General features: G+C 41.5%; 1 protein-coding gene across 10 annotated transcripts in view; it reads left to right on the forward strand.

Annotated features, from left to right (window-relative positions):
* The first annotated feature begins 1,004 nt into the window (after positions 1-1,004).
* Positions 1,005-16,387, forward strand: part of LOC306963952 (membrane-associated guanylate kinase, WW and PDZ domain-containing protein 1-like) — a 96,466-nt gene continuing 81,083 nt past the window's right edge. For 9 of the 10 annotated variants that reach the window (XM_079557742.1, XM_079557748.1, XM_079557747.1 and 6 more), the window contains exon 1: positions 1,006-1,318. In XM_079557742.1, coding sequence (XP_079413868.1) covers positions 1,021-1,318 — 298 coding nt within the window. In that variant the 5' untranslated portion in view covers positions 1,006-1,020. Of the gene's footprint in view, positions 1,319-16,387 lie in introns of all 10 variants that reach the window. The other variant, XM_079557745.1, reaches the window with a different exon arrangement.

Raw genomic sequence — 16,387 nt, forward strand, 5'->3', positions numbered from 1 at the left:
GAAATATATTAAAAGCACTGTACATAATTTAAATTTGAGCGTTTAATAATGACAGATTAATTACATTAAAATGAATAGTGCCACAACAGCCTGTTTTTGTTGTTGTTTTTAACTCAATTATGAATGTCCTTTGAGGAGTGTGTAACAACAATATTGCCTAGAAGATTTTGTTTGTGGCTTACTAAGTTTCTAGTTAGAGCCCTTAATATATTGGTTTCAAAAGTTTGCGTTAGGAATCTGTAATAAAAAACAATAGGCTACAAAAAACGATTGTAGTCCAAATCATGTAAATCTGGACGCAGTTTTAATTGTATAACATGATAGAAATAGCACAGTCATCTATTTTTCACTGCTGTATAACTGTCCATCATTTATGAATAAGTTGTGTGTGAGCTCATGGGGATTAGACGCGAGAGGGCTGTAATCGCTTTGGAAATGCCGTGTAGTGCACCGGTGGTCGGGGTGGAGCTTCGGGACTCTGCCGCTGAAGTGCTGTGGTCTCGTGTAGGATTTTCCCTTGAGGCGCCGTGCAGGACGCATGCGCGCTTCCCTGCTCCGTCTGCATCCCAAAGCGCACGAGCAAATAGGATGAACTTGCCGTGTGTGTTACCTGCTTAAAGGCGCCGTCACGTGAGAGCAAAAAAACAAAACAAACACACCGTAAGGCAGGAACATACAACGCGAGCTGGGAAGTTTGAGGAGTACCTGTTCTGGAGGAGTTTGTCCACCCCTGAAACCCTGGACTTTGCAGGCGGAGGCGCACCGGACATGCAGCGCGCGTGTTGTGGAAGATGCGGAAACAGGCGATTAAAACCTGCATTCTAACAACCCCACTTCTGTGCTCGCATTGGTAGCAGCATGCCTTGGTTTAAAAGAAGCGTGAAAATGTTTCTGCACGGAGTGACACCTACGCACGTCGAACTTTTCCGCTTGTTTTTAGCGCTACCTTTTATGCTATGACTCGTTCTGTTGATCCTCCATCGGGGACAACTAACGGCGCTGGCACTTGATTCCGCCACCATGTCCAAAGTGATACAAAAGAAGAACCACTGGATCCACAAAGTTAACGAGTGCGCTGTCGTCAGGCCCGCGTGCGGGGAGCTGAACGTTGAACTCCGCGGCGGGGCGGAGAATGGAGAGTTCCCGTACATCGGTGAAGTTAGGGAGGATGCGGTGCTGTACCAGGACGGCAAACTGTGCGAGGGGGAGCTTCTGCTGGAGGTGGAGGGGCTGTCCGTGGCCGGGTTGCCTCTCTACGACATCTACACTGTGATGAAGTGCTGCACGGATCCAATCAGGCTGAAATCTGTGCGCCAAGGTGAGAGAAACTCGGCAGTGGTTTTTGATGCAAAGTTTTCATGACAATAATTAGACCTAGATATTGCAGCAAACTGATTTTTAATAATATTTTGTTCATTGGTAAAATAGTCTACATAAAAAAAAAAGTTTAAATATGTGGCACTGTCCATCCATTGTCCCTGCAGAGCTTAAGAATAAACCTTTGTTGAACATGTTCACTATCAGACAAGCACATAATAACATAGTAATAGGCTCATCTCATCTCAAGTAGACCCATTGCAGCACTTAATATGACATGGATAAGTCAGGCCATCATAAATATCTTATTGTTCTATCCCTATTGTTTGTGGATTATGGTTTAGGGTTGTGATCTGATTAAGTCTGTGTGTAGGGGTGCTTATATTTAGTTATTTATTTGTATTTATAGTTCAGGCTGTCTGTTTTTTTTCTCAATTTGTCTCAACCTAACTCTGACCATGGATTTTCTGTTCCTCTACTTGTTTTTCTGAGTTTTTGTAAAAGGAATCAATACATGCACAATGTTAAAAGCTTCTTTAACCCCCTGAGAGATGCTTTAGTATTGGCTTGTGGCGCATATTCGTTATAAGCATGAGAGTTAAGATTGCTGCTTTCAACCAGAGAGAGATTTGCTGTTATCTGTTGAACTGCTTTTTGACACGAAGGCACCCTGACAGACATCCAAGCCCCAGTTTGTCGAACATCTCTAAAGCCATGGCAGGGTCACGGGTTAGGCCACTTACACTGACTGCGGCGCCACATAAGCGTCCACACACGGGCTGCACACTACTCGACACTGCAACGCTGTCATGTGAAATGAGCAAAACCATAAACATAGACATTGTCTGGGCTGGCATCTTTTGGCCGTTTTCTAATGGACCCAAACACCCCACAGTCACTCACAAGCCTTTAGTCATTTTATATCGCAGTTATCGTCCTGGACTTGTTTAGGCCATTTTTGTTCACGTTCAGACTTGGTTTAGTTCTCTCTAAGTGCGGGTTTAGCGCAACACTGTCTGTAAAATTAGCTGCTTTGTCCACTTTAGTCCAGGGTTCCCCAATCTTTTGTGTCTGGTGTACCCCTTGGGCTTTTCATTTATCCTCCAAGTACCCCCTACCCTGAGGTGTTGCTGATAATCTACAAACAAATCAGCTAACATGTATTGTTATATTACAAGTTTAATGACTCCCACATTCAACGCCAGTGCGGCAAAATGAAATAAGACTTCAGTACTCTCCTTTGAGAATGACAGCAAAACACCATTTGCCTTCTGTTTAGATCTGAAAGAATTATAAGCGCCCCCTGCTATATCTGCTCGCATACGGCCTGTAACCCCGAAACACTGCATTAGCCATTCATTCATTCATTCATTCATTCATTCATTCATTCATTCATTCATTCATTCATTCATTCATTCATTCATTCATTCATTGTGACTAGTGTTTTAATCTTAGGTTTGTACAAATCTATGCTCATTTTAGTCCATCAAAGAGTTACTTCGGAATCTGACGTTTAGTAACTAATTGGTATTCATTTTTGCAAATCAGCGCCTTGACGAACTGTATTGTCTCTGTGTGAGTTGGGTTTTGACTGTGCATGTTAGTCGAGCTGACCCAGTGCCCACGGTCTACTGCACATCTGTCTAAGAGATGGCCACTGGGAGAAGGACACAGCACACTGATCCCCATGTGTATTCTGAATGAGCAGCTCTGTGCATTTGCTATTCCCCTCAGACACACTTTTCCTGGGACAACTCTTTTCATATCAATGTCCGAGATTATTAAAACTGTACATTTTGATTATCCCAAATTGATGTAGGTTTAGGTTTAGGTTAGGTCTAGTTCTTTTTTTGTAATAGAGACCATTTACCAAATCCCACAAGTTTTTAATTTCAATGTTTTTTTTTCTCCTCTGGTAAAATCCTATTCATTCAAACAGTTATAATCTTATCAAATAAATATACAAATACAATTCCTTCCTTCCTCTCAAAACTTTGATCACTAGCTTGTACTAACACTCTCAATAGCTACTACTCACTATTTTTGTTTTCTACTGTTTTCATGTTCACTGTTGTGCTTTTCCAATTCACTCAGTTTCACTCTCACAATGATTGACAACGGCGGCGAAACTGTGAGGGAAAATCATTAACCACTCTGTTATGTAAGAGGCGGTTAGTTTTGCTCGTGTGCTGTGTCCATTAGTGAACGTCAACATGAGCTCTGCAGCCTCCCAGAGACAGGGCTCTGCACAACAGGCTGTGGATGCTCTCAGTCCAGTCCAACACATGTGGCCCGCATTACTGTTAATGTACTCAGAGAGTATTAAATATTTACACTGCTGAATGGGTGCATATGTCCATCTTAAGAAACCTAGTTGTTGTTGTATCATGTTTGCGTGATAGCTATCTGTGTTGATGATATTTGAAGATAAATAGACAAAAAAAACTATTTTTTAACCTATATTTGGCACTAAAAGGGCTTTACATTGACAACCCCTCACACTTTCTCGTGTTCATGCAAACACCAGTGTTCACATATCCTGGAGGCAAGTTGGATGAAGTGTCTTGCCCAAGGACACAATGGCAGTGTACACCTATAGTACACAAACCCAGAAGATCACAAGATGTGCAAGTTAATATTTATTGTTGTTAATTTGTATTGTATGACCACCACAACAGACTCATGCATGTAAACCACAACAGATTGTTGCTTTGGACTAATTTCCATCCATCCCACTCCGGGCGCAGAGGTTCACAGTATAGCAGTTGTGCAGAACAGCAAGAAGGTTCAGGTTTGATCCCCGGGCCGGATGGGGCCAGTGTTCTCCCTGTGCCTGCGTTGGTTTCTTCATATCCAGGTCAGAATGAATGACGTTTACGTGAATGGATGGTGATGGTCGGAGGGTCCGTTAGCTTACCACCACCTTTGGGTGACTTGTGTCATGTACAAAAATGCGCTGTGCGAATAAGATTCCATTCCACTCACAAACACTCTCTCATTTATCTTGGCCTATTGTACATGTTTTTTTTAGTGGGTAGGTGAAACTGGCCTTTCCAAAACCATTCCCCTCTCCCTTCCCCTATGCCTTCCACTCAACTCTCAGCGAGGTCACCTTCAGAGGTTCACTAATCAGAGAGGTGGAGCTGTGACCCACTCTCCCTCGCCCCAAGGAACACATACGCCCCTTTACTGTGACAACACTAATTTAGTAATTCAGATTCAGATTTGTGGAAAGTGGTTTGAAGTGAGGCCTTTTCCACTACCAATAAAATCAAATGAAGTCTTTATTGTCACATTCTTTGTCATTAAAAAATGTCTATATGACAGTTGAGCTGTTAAAATAAACACTTTGACACTCCTAAATAAACATAGAACTGAAGTGGTTTGGGGTGTGTAGCATGTGGGGATGCTGACTCGCTGTGAAGGAGTTTAACAGCCACTTCCACAACTGCTTGGTCTGTTTCGGACAGACCATCACTGCACGGACCCGCAAATTAGGAGGTAGGAAGAAGGAGAAGGGAGCAATTTCGGAAAGGCCATCACTGTAAAAAAAATTACAAAAACATTGATTTCCTCCCAAGAGATCGATTTATTAGAAGTATGTATCTATCTACTTACTCTCCATAATTCTAATAAAACTCACAAGACCTCCATTGTACTTTCACCTTGTTGAGCTACGGCAGAGCCAGCCCAGATCAGAGTTATACCAGAGCAATGACAGACGACCTCTCCCGCCTCGGCTCTCCAAAGTAAGATCTTGTTACATGGGCTTTGCGCTTTAGCTGGAAACCCTATCAGTGCTCAGGTACAGGTATGCTCCCCTCTACCTCTCTACAGGTGTGTGTCCCAGTCAGGAATGCAGTCATAAGCCCACCTGAGTCTCACTGTTACACCCCTGTATCCCTGACACTGCCATTTTTATTAATCTGTGTAAATAAACCCTCAGACTGGAGTGAGGGGGGGCAGGCGTGGGACAGGATTTTCCATAGACATCAAACATTTAGTGTTTACACTACACTTGCATAATGATATGCTTGGAAACTTCCATGCACAGGCTTTAAGGACTGGGTGTGCAATACTGAATTACTATGTACACATTTTGACTAAATATACAGGATTTCTTTTTTTACTTCAAGAGTCTTCACTGTTATCAGATCAATTAGTTTACAATGAGGTTAAAGTTCAAGTGGGCTGTAAGCATTCAGAGAACTTTGAGCTTGGATTTGGTCCTGTGTGACTTCTCTGTTAGTGTTTTTTTAATGTAGGAGTGTCGAGTAAACAATCAAGTGGATTGTTGATTGATTTATAACACTCTTTCCAATTATAAATGGAATCTACATCATTGCCTGAATGGAACCACTGAAATACTTTCTTTTATAAATTAGAATTATTCACAGCTGATAATTCACATTTACCCTTTACTCTTTCCTACTTACAGTATTAATGATTAGAGGTTGACCGATAAGGGTTTTTCTCAGGCGATTTTTGTGGAATTTGATTGGCTGACCGTTGATATTTTTGACCGAAAATTAAAAATTGTCTTGTCTAATATCCTGTGTATGATGCATGATGCTTCTGAACTGTAAAATGTGTCAGTGTTGAACTGTGACAGCAGGGGGCGCTTTATTGGAGGCATAGGGCTGATTTATTCAGGACATTCATGTTTAGTAGATACTTAGGAGGAAGCTCATTTAAAAAACAAAAATCATCAGATTCCAAAACAAAATGTCTCTATCTCTTATGGTTACAAAATTATAAGCATAAGTTTGCATTTATAAAATAGGTCTACAAACTGGTGACCGATTTTCATCGCGATGTCTCTCAGTTCCTCTGAGGCTTAGGGAGCATTTTAAAATGCTGACTGAGCTCTCTCCAAAGCAAAAAAACGGGATGTCTCTATCACTTTCCTTTCCGGAGATATTGGCCTTTTAGCGCCAAGATATCGGCCGATAGCCGATATTGTGAAATAGGTAAATATCGGCCTGATGTATCGGCTGGTCAACCTCTATTAATGATTGTTTTCTTCAAAATACATGGTAAATGTATGGTAAATTGTGCTGTGGCTGGATAAATCAATAGCAGATACTACAGTGAAATACACTGTGCTTGAAAAGGCAAGTTGGACGAAGTTTCTTTGTTCATTCGCATGTTCTGAAATGCATTTCATGCATCTGGTATTATTTAACAGTTCATAGTGCAGTATTTTAGTCTTCTGAACTTGTTTCAAGCATGAACTGAGAAGAAATTAATTTCCATTTTGAAACACAAACCAGAAATCTTTTTCCAAAATGGTGCTGCCTTAATCCTAGATCTTTTTATACTGTGCTGTTTCAAACAATGCTCTTCAGGACAGTGGATTTACTGCCTTTTTATGGTGCATGTTTTGGACTTCCAGAACACATTTTTCCTGGTCACTCCTGTCTCCCCTCTCCTAACATCATGCAGGGGATAGGTCTTATAAATGCCTGGCATTCCTGATAGAGGGGGCAGGCTGAGGTTTACTCATAACTACACAGCAATTGCTAATAGGCCTGTCAGTTACTCTCAATGTTTAGTTAGTACTTTTGACTATTTTTTATGGAAGTGTTAAATGGTTGCATGTGTGTCTTTTAAAAGTATTCCTCCGTACACTACGAGTATTAAGGGGTGCTTTTTGAGGGGGATCAGAGAATAATTATTTGCAAAACCACTGCTTATTGCCTTGCTTCATTTGTCTGTTCAGACTCAGCTCTTTTGAAATGTGCCATTGCTTTTGACCTTGGTAGACGATATAAAACAAAGGTGGCATCAGACAGTAGTGAAGGTGAGCAGTGAGCACTCTGCCACTAATTATTGATACTTGAATAAACTATTGTGCCATTTAGACTGAGAAAGCAAGATAAGAATTTGCAACAACATTTTATTACACCTACCTGCTTTTGACATTTAGGAGACGTACTGCAGGATGCAAATGTTGTCCCTGTAAGCCTCTATATTGTGCTTTCTAATGTAGGAATTGCAGCACTATAATGCCACGTTGCAGTACTTTAGTATATATGAACTAACTGGACATCATTTATTGGAGCAGAAACAGCTGTTTACCCACAGGCTGTCGACCTGTATCCACATGTTAGGCCTTTAGATGCCATCTTCTTATTTATAAACAATGCACCTTAGCAAACATTAGCACACAGTGGTTTTCTGCTTCTTCATATAATTAGGTTAACTGTCAACGAGCACTATTCAATTATTCAGTGACACATGGCGTTTTTACATTTATGAGTCCTATGTATGTACTGTATCTACCACACCGTACCATGTCCCTTGACAAGCACTGTCCAATGTACATGCAGATATATGGGTCTTTTATATTGGTGGCAACATTAAAGAGGGGGTATTATGCTTTTTTCAGCCACATAGCACCAGTCTATATCACACTACAATGATGACGAAACCTTCTGTTGGTCTGTAAATGCAGTAAATTAGAATAACTGCCTTGTATAAAATTGCTCTTTCAAAATGGCGGTAGCGAAAGACTTGAAATAGGCCCCTGTCTCTTTAAGAACCTCTGACCCTTTCCGACACGCCCCCTCCACACGCTGTCTGTGGCATCGCAACACTGCGCTCGTTGTCTCAACTGTATTGAAACTACGATCGGTGCATTTTAATTTTTATTGTTGGAAAGGAGCTACTGTTTATCACTTTGTGAACAATGGCCACACAGGATATTATTTGGAGACAAACCTTCCACACCGGACGCTTGGAAGGGGCTCTTGCCTGAAAAATAACTGCTGTTTGGAGGCTCTCTCTTTGCATCTGCCATGCCCTATGGATCTCTAACTATACACCCATGGACGACACCAGGATCTGCAGGAGCCCATACGATTCAAAGACGGACATTATCTGTGCAGGTGGACAGTGGTTTTTCGAGGTTACCCGTTAGCTTGTTATAATCGACTACAGCTCATTGTTGATGAAAAGTCTGCAATAAACCATAAATGTGTAAAGCCAGGCTCATTGTGTGATCATCGTAAAGGCTGCTTCAAGTAGTTGCCTGCTTTATTGACGTTATTTGTGCATAATATGCTGCCTGTTTTCAATGAATGTTGTGAAGGTGAAGGTTGTTAGCTTGTCGTGGCTAATAGTGCCTTAGCTCCGGGAGAAAACCACTCGGCTACGACTCACTGTAGATGAAATGTGAGCAATAAACTACAAAATCAACAAGCCAGGCTCCGTGTGTGATCATCATAAAGGCTGCTTCAAGCAGTTGCCTGTTTTAGTGACGTTTTCAATGCATAATATGCTGCTTGTATTCAGTGAATTTTCCCGTTAGCTTGTCGCGGCTAGCTTGTTAGCTCCGGGAGAAAGCCACTCGGCTATGACCCATTGTAGATGAAATGTGAGCAATAAACTTCCAAATCAACAAGCCTGGCTCCGTGTGTGATCATTGTTAAACGGTTCTTTATGTGTGTGGTGGTTTTATTGACTTTATGTGTGCATATTTCTCGTTTTCACGTGATGACTCGAGGTTTAGCTTAGCATTAGCTTTCTCCGGAGGCTCTGTGCATCATCAAGGCCCAGCGCAGAACCAGACACTGAAATAAGTGTTCTTGTCACCGGTTTTAATCCTGGGTGTTTCGGTAACAGAAACACTGATGTGTGTCTTTGTAAAAGTTTCAGAACTGTTGTAACTCCGGTTCACAACACATGAAGCTAATCCTCCATGATGACTCTGTTTACATCTTAGGGCTAGACACTGCGGGGAGGGGGTTCTGCTGAGGAGCAGTGGTTGGTTACTCGGCTGGTGACGAAAGGTTGGAGGCGTATCCTGGAGGTCGGAGGCGTTTCCTGAAGGAATCAGGCGTTTTATCCCTAAAATGGCTAAGGCTGCAACTAACGATTATTTTTCTATCGATTAATCTATCGATTATTTTTTCGATTAATCGATTAATCTATCGATTATTTTTTCGATTAATCTATCGATTATTTTTCATGTTACCGATTATTTTTTCATTTAAAATGAAGGAAAAAACATTGATGTTTCCAAATGGCATGGCTTTAATTTATTTACTTACTACTAGTCTATTTTCCCCACTTTTTAAAATGGAAAATGGCAAATGGGCCCATTCTCTCACTTCTGGCCCTGACCCACAGTTTGGGAACCGCTGATTTAAAACTAACTGAAACCTGCACCTGACGGTTATTTCTGTCTGACCACTGAGAATTAGCCTGTGAGTCGCCCAACTCGTTATAGACTGTGCACATTCAGAGAACCAGAGTTACTGTAAGTTACTGTGCTCGTGAGAACCATGTGGATTCAACTCCTCTTTAAGACAAAAAGGCCACAGACACGGCTTTACTCTCGTCTATCATCAAACTACTGTCCTGATTCTCCGCTAGACACAACAAGTAGAGAGTTTAAATGAGTGTGCGGCTGATGCCCCGAGTCCACGCAGAGAAAACATGAGAGCAGCGCCCGGGACACGGGGACGGGATGCAGCCGCGCATGAGGCGAAACGAGCACCGGGAGACAGACGCCGAGCAGGGACACGAGCGGAGAAGTACTCGCGTGTTGGGAGTGACGGTCTCTCCTGCTCATTCACTTGCAGACTGCTCCGTTTTGGTTTTATATGCGGCAAAGTAGGCGGAGAGTGCGTGCGCGCTGTCAGAGCCTGTCCCCGTAACAACGCGTTGATTAATCAGTGAAACAACACCGTAGTTTGACTGAGATACGGGGCCCTTGCAGCCGCGGGTGTTTTCGTTTCACATGTTCGTTCATAGCCGTTGTGCTGTAGCCTGGCTAACGCCAGACTAAAATCACAAGTGATATTGCAGTTGGAAATGATTGGAGCGCACACAGCAGTCTGGCGTTAGCCAGGTTAGTTGTGCTGCTGTGATATGACATTTCCGCTCGACACAGTGTGCAAACAACAACATTAATAGGCCGTTTCTGGAAATACTCCCACACTTTTGACGACTTTTGCTGTGCTTTTTCCCCCTCGCTCGCAGCGTTTGCATTACGCGCAGCCACGCTGGAAGTGAAATGTAAACAAGCGACGCGTCGACGCACAAAAACGGCGTCGACGTATTTACGTAATCGACGACGTCGACGACGTCGACGCGTCGTTGCAGCCTTAAAAATGGCTGCCATCGGAGTTTTTACAGATTACTCGAAAATACGTGAATGTGCTAAGGCAACACTTCAGGCATGTTTTTAATGAGGGAATGACTTAATAACATGATGTAAAGCTTGAAAAAGTCGATTTTGCATAATACCCCCCCTTTAAACGAAAAATAGGGATACTTGTTTTGCACACAGTGTTTCAATGAAAAAAAAATCAACAATTCATAGAATTGAATCCAATAAATTACATACATTAAATACAATTTAACAGATATTTCATCTTTGAAAAATACCTCATAAATGTACAAACAAACATGAGCTTTTGACTGTAACTTTACTGGGAGAGGGTACGTCCCGGTTAGTTCCTCATCCAAATCCATTCTTTGATTACCCACTGCAGAAATACAGTAGCATACTGTGCTCTTTGTCAAGCTGGTCATTAGCTGCATGTTTTGTACTGATAGCAACAGTATAGTCCACAATGTTACCCGCTGTGCATTTAACTATTAAAGAATAAAAGAATCTTTGTTATTTAATTTGATGAAACATTATTGAAATTATATATAGACCTAAATTAGACTATATTATGTCTAAACTGTGTGTAAACCATGTCTAAGCCAGATAACACACGAAAGAAATGTCACGATTCTAAATTTTCAAGTCACGATTATAATATTGCGATTTTGGAAGGAAGAAAATCTTGAGCATTTCAAAACCTTTACAGTCCTGTCTTCACAAAAGAGAAATGAGACATTTACGTACATTTAATTTAATTAATTTATTTGACCTATTGAAGATTCAGCCTATGTTATTTTTATTTATGCTTTTGTTATTATATAAACAATAGTAAAATAATAAATAGGCAGCATAGCTATACCGAAAGGAAGCAAATTTATGTGGATGTTTTGTCGAAAGATCTTTCCATTCGCTCACACAATTCATGTCTCTATTGTGGCTGCACATGATTCTTTTGGGACTCTTCCTTTGGCAGTTATGAAAATGGATAAGATTTGCACATTTGCCCACAAATAACTCATGAGACGATTTACCTTGGGCTCTGAAATTCTTGCAATTAATCTGCTGTAAGCTTTTATGACCATGGTAATTGTAAAATCGGTTAATCTTGACATCCAAAAACGCACGTAACTTTAATGTATTCCTAAAATGAAATTATCTCTAAAACTAATACTGTAAATGTAAAATTGTAGATAACACCTGCTGAAGCATAAGCACCACCCGTGGTACACGCACTACAGCTGGAGAACCACTGCAGATTATTTGTCCAAATGCAGAAACCACATTTGGACAAATCACCGTCCGTCTTCCTTGTTTACGATATGACAATTTGGACATTTCAGATACACTCAGAGGCTAAACAGACCCTCGACATTAATGAGATCTGGACTCCATCATTCCTCTGTCTTTGATGTGCAGTGACCTACACTCCACACTAGCTTCAGCCCATTCCCACTCTTTCTCACTCACTCTCATGTTAAACACACACTCCCACTGCAGGGGAGTCTTCTGGAGCTCAGAAAGACTGACATTTAAGCTGCGCAGCCTTTAGATTTACACATCTGGAGGGGATTACAGAGTACCATTACAGGCTTTACTTCATACACACGAATCATATTCTTTTTGTAGGATGTTTATTTTGTTTTCTTGTGGCATAATTTGGCACCATGCTTAATATGTTAAAGAGACTGTGTGATACTTTGTCTATATGACGGTCTTATACTGTCAACGCTATAAAAGTGCAGTTGTTTTTAATGGGAGAAATTTGACCAGGTCGTTTTAACAATATTAACAATATATTCCGCATTCAATACCGGCTCCAAAATCACACTCAAAACCCACCTGTTCAAACTGGGATTTTAGCTATAGTGTTCTTTTCTGATTTTGTTTCTATCCTGCTTCACACTGAAGTCAATACCTTCTTATGAAAGTCTAATCGGGTGCATTGTTTTTCCCCTGGACTAAATGTCTGCATAATTTCCCCATTGTTTAGCTTGTGTATTTTGCAGAGGTAGAAGAAGAAGAAGAAGATCTTTATTTATATAGCGCCTTTCACAGACATGGTCACAAAGCGCTTTACAATTGAACATTCACTCCATACTCGGTGATGGTAAACTACGAGGTGGCTAGAGGTGGCTCTGTCCTCTCAGATGCAGGTTGCTCTTAAGCTCTCGAGAGGCCAGTGAACTGTAACCACTATTTTAAGTCTCATCTAATTCTGCACACTATTGTTAATGTCAACATAAGTTAATCTGAAGCCACAGAGTGCAGACATACCACTCTGATGTGAAAGTGATGTGGCGTTTTTATTTATTCATTTAAGACATGCTATTAACTTGTGATTTATTTATTTTTAATTTAACCCAAGCAAAATGTCTCATCTGCTTGTTGAATTTGGGTGGGCCCACTGAAAATGTAGGTGGGTAAATAGATATGGATCGTCGTCGGCTTGATTGAGTTGGAAAGAATCCCATTTCTTGCCGTGTCCATAACTAGAGACCTAACTTAAGGCTGTATAATATTGTTTGGACTTCGTTGAAAAAGCTGTTTATTGAACAGCATCATCCAAACTGACCTTTCCTTCATTTTTTCACACCCCATTTTGTTGTGCAGTTCTACTGTCAAAAGAAGTCATGACCCTCTGGCCTTGCTAGACTTTACCGATTTGTCAGTCTGTGTTTAAAAATGACCAATGACTGGGAGGTCTTGCCCCCACATATGGTTCCTCTTTAAGGTCTTTGCTCTCTCCCATGTTCAACAGCCTTACATACTGAACAGCTGTGGCTGTATTCTGCAGTAGCCTCCACACATGTATGTTACTAGAGCGTGATTTATATCAAACATCAGAGGGTTTCCTAACAGAGGTGTCAGTGTGGCTGCAGGAGCAGAGCCCTCCGGTGGTGGGTTCAGGTATTGCGAATATACAGCCTTGAATTGTTAAGTTCATGATTATTCTCTACAATACTTCCGATATCAATCAAGAGTAAGCCACTAATATTTTATACAAAGACTAATAATTGCCATTGTTGTTGACACTGAACTCCGAAAACATTGCACTTTCGTTGGTAAAATGCAGTTGAAAGTTACTCATAAGAAAAATATGTCCCTGCTTAGTGTAGTCAGTTTGGTAAAATATTCTCCTTGTTGTAATTCTCCACTCTGTTATATGATTGTAATGCATAGTTACTGGGACAGAAGAAGACATGTGTGAAAGGTGGTGAAGAGCTGGGACATTTACTAAACTGTCAGACAGGGATTTGAACTCATGGTGCACTATAGCATATCGTGGTACGCAGATATGTGCATCTTGAATACTGCTTTATATACTATGTAACTTGCGCTGTGATGCAATCATGTGGCACTGGGAAAGTTTGTGCTTGTTGAAGATGTCATGGAGGCCAGATTTAGCAAGGGATAGGATAAAATCAAGGAAGGTGATGATGAAAACTGCATTCTTCAGCTGGTTTAATTATGCAGAACTTGAAATCTAAGCTGCAAACACTCCGGTTCTTTCATTTTCTCCATATTAAACTAAACTATGCACGGACTAATCCCTTGATCTTGCAGCTTTAGGGGTTACCTCCTTTCCAAATTTTCTCATGAGTTTCTTCCCAGAGATTTCACGCTGCAAAAGGTGAAGAAGTTAAATCAGTCCGGAAAAGCTGGTCTTCAAACAAGCGCACTCCCAGTTCAAACACAGTGGGGTAGTGTCGTTGACGGTGAGTTAAAGGTCCTTCATGTTGAGCCGTATATCTCTGTCAACTGGAGGCATGTCTTTGTTTTTTAAATCAACGCAGATTTTCAGGAAATTGCTCCTGGTCTGATTTTCTCATTAGTGTCCTGAAGTGCAAGGACTGTTCCTGCTCTGGTGGTTCCAGTTAGTCACAGCCGCAGCAGCAGTGAGTGGAGGACACTTAGATGGATTTGTACATACTCTGCGTCGATGCGCTTTGTTTTGTCTGTCAAATATGAACAGATTATAGCAGTGTAACTTTACTGGGAACAGTAAAGGTAACTCGGTATTTTATCTGGGTTACAAAATGGTCTAGCTGACCTGATGCTGAATGGTGCAGGTGTAAGTTGTGGCCAGTTGATAGTTAGGTCAAGTCTTTTCCCTTCACAAGAAAATGTGTAATCACTTGCTACTCACATTTCAGCATAACCTCAATTTGATCTCTTCCTAAAGCCATATTTCAGAGAGTCTGCTTCCCCACTTTGCGCTCCAAATGCATCACACAAAAACCTAAATTCTCATAAATCTGACCACAATGCGACACTGTTTGCAGCCAATAAAACCAATGCTGTTTTCCCTCCAAGTGTGGCTCCCTGTGATGGTTTTTCCAAAGTCAATTCAGATTGTTTTTACTAAGTGAGACTGTATTTTTACTTCTTAAGCATAACCTGTTTTTAGATTTTAGATAAAATGCGTACATCACGGCTCACGTTAGATGTTATAGAGATAAAGGCAAACACAGAAAAGGGGTAGTAATTGGCACGTGTACCAGTGATTGTAGTTACAGGTTCATCTGCAATTTTAAACTAGTTAGAGGTAAAGCATTTTAAGATATTTATGCTAATGCAGGTTTTTTGGTTTAGACATGGTTTGAAGGTTTTAGTCAAATTTAGACCCAGTGTTACTTGGGGCGACAGTGGCACGGATGGTGGAGCAGGTCGGAAGGTCAGGGGTTAGAATCCCGACTCCTGCAGGTGCACATTGTTGTTGTGTCCTTGGGCAAGACACTTCACCCACCTGGCTTCCCGTGTCTGCGAATATTAGCATGAATGAGTGAGTGGTTCCTTGCTGTAAAGCGTTTTCAGTGCTTAATGTAGGTAGAAAAGCGTTAAATAAAGCAGAACTAAGTAACTCATTCCCCTAGAGGCCATAAGCGCCACTGCAGGTGTCATAGCATGTCGGTTTTTTTACTCATTAATTGTCCATGAGAGTAAATACTACGCTGACAGAAAAGACAAAGAGAGAGAGGGATATTGTACATCCAATTACACAATGGAGATAATTTTTTTTCACTCAAACTTGGCTGTAAATACTGCTTAAGTGGCGCTTCTTCTTCGTGATTCCTTTAGTCTGTATTGGTGCTCCGGGTCGGAGGAGGGGAAAGTTGCAAGTGTGGTTTTCTGGTCAGAGACACCGGGTTTTAATCATCCCATTAAAACTTGTATTACCCCCAGAGGGACATCGAAGTAGGATTTATTAAAGGATTATATGGGGTTAAAAATGTTACAATTATGTATTTTCATCCCCCTACATGTTCCAGCCATGTCCTAATGTGTAGAATGAGCCCAGACCCATTCACCCCAACTGCCTCTAAAATCCTGCACTGTAGAGGTTAGATTTTAGGCCTGAGCCCGGCCCGAACCCGGCCCGAATTCGGGCCAAGATATCATAAGAGTCGGGTTCGGGTCGGGTCGGGTTTTAATTTTTATTTTATTTTATTTTTTATCTCGAATAAGATACACGCATCACCTTTTTAGTTTCATTAATACGAAATCTGATCATAACCTTTAAAATGGACGAATAGTTTACTACTCTTGTGGAAAGACATAAACTTTAGTAACAACTGTTATTAAGCAGCACGAGCAGAGCATGCAGTGCACACGTGAACTTGCCCCCGCCCCCGCCCCCGCCCCTGCCCGCAGCATCAATCTGACAAATATGATTGCGCGCTTCAGTCAGGTCTAACTCTGCAGCACTCCACGCACGTCTGGTCTGGTCTGGTCTTCTGCAAACCTTTTGGGCAGAGCTCCCCCACCCCCGCCGCGAGGCGCTGCGCTTCTGGCAGCAATAAAATGAAAAAATAACGTTGGGTTTATTTCGGGCTCGGGGTCTACATTTTACGATAATTGGTCGGGCTCGGGTCGGGTCGGGCTTTATGCCCGCGGGCTCGGGTCGGGTCGGGCTGAATTTTTTGGGCCCGATCTAATCTCTACTGCACT

The sequence above is a fragment of the Gobius niger genome, assembly GCF_951799975.1.
Source record: "Gobius niger genome assembly, chromosome: 6".
In the NCBI taxonomy this organism is placed as follows: domain Eukaryota; kingdom Metazoa; phylum Chordata; class Actinopteri; order Gobiiformes; family Gobiidae; genus Gobius; species Gobius niger.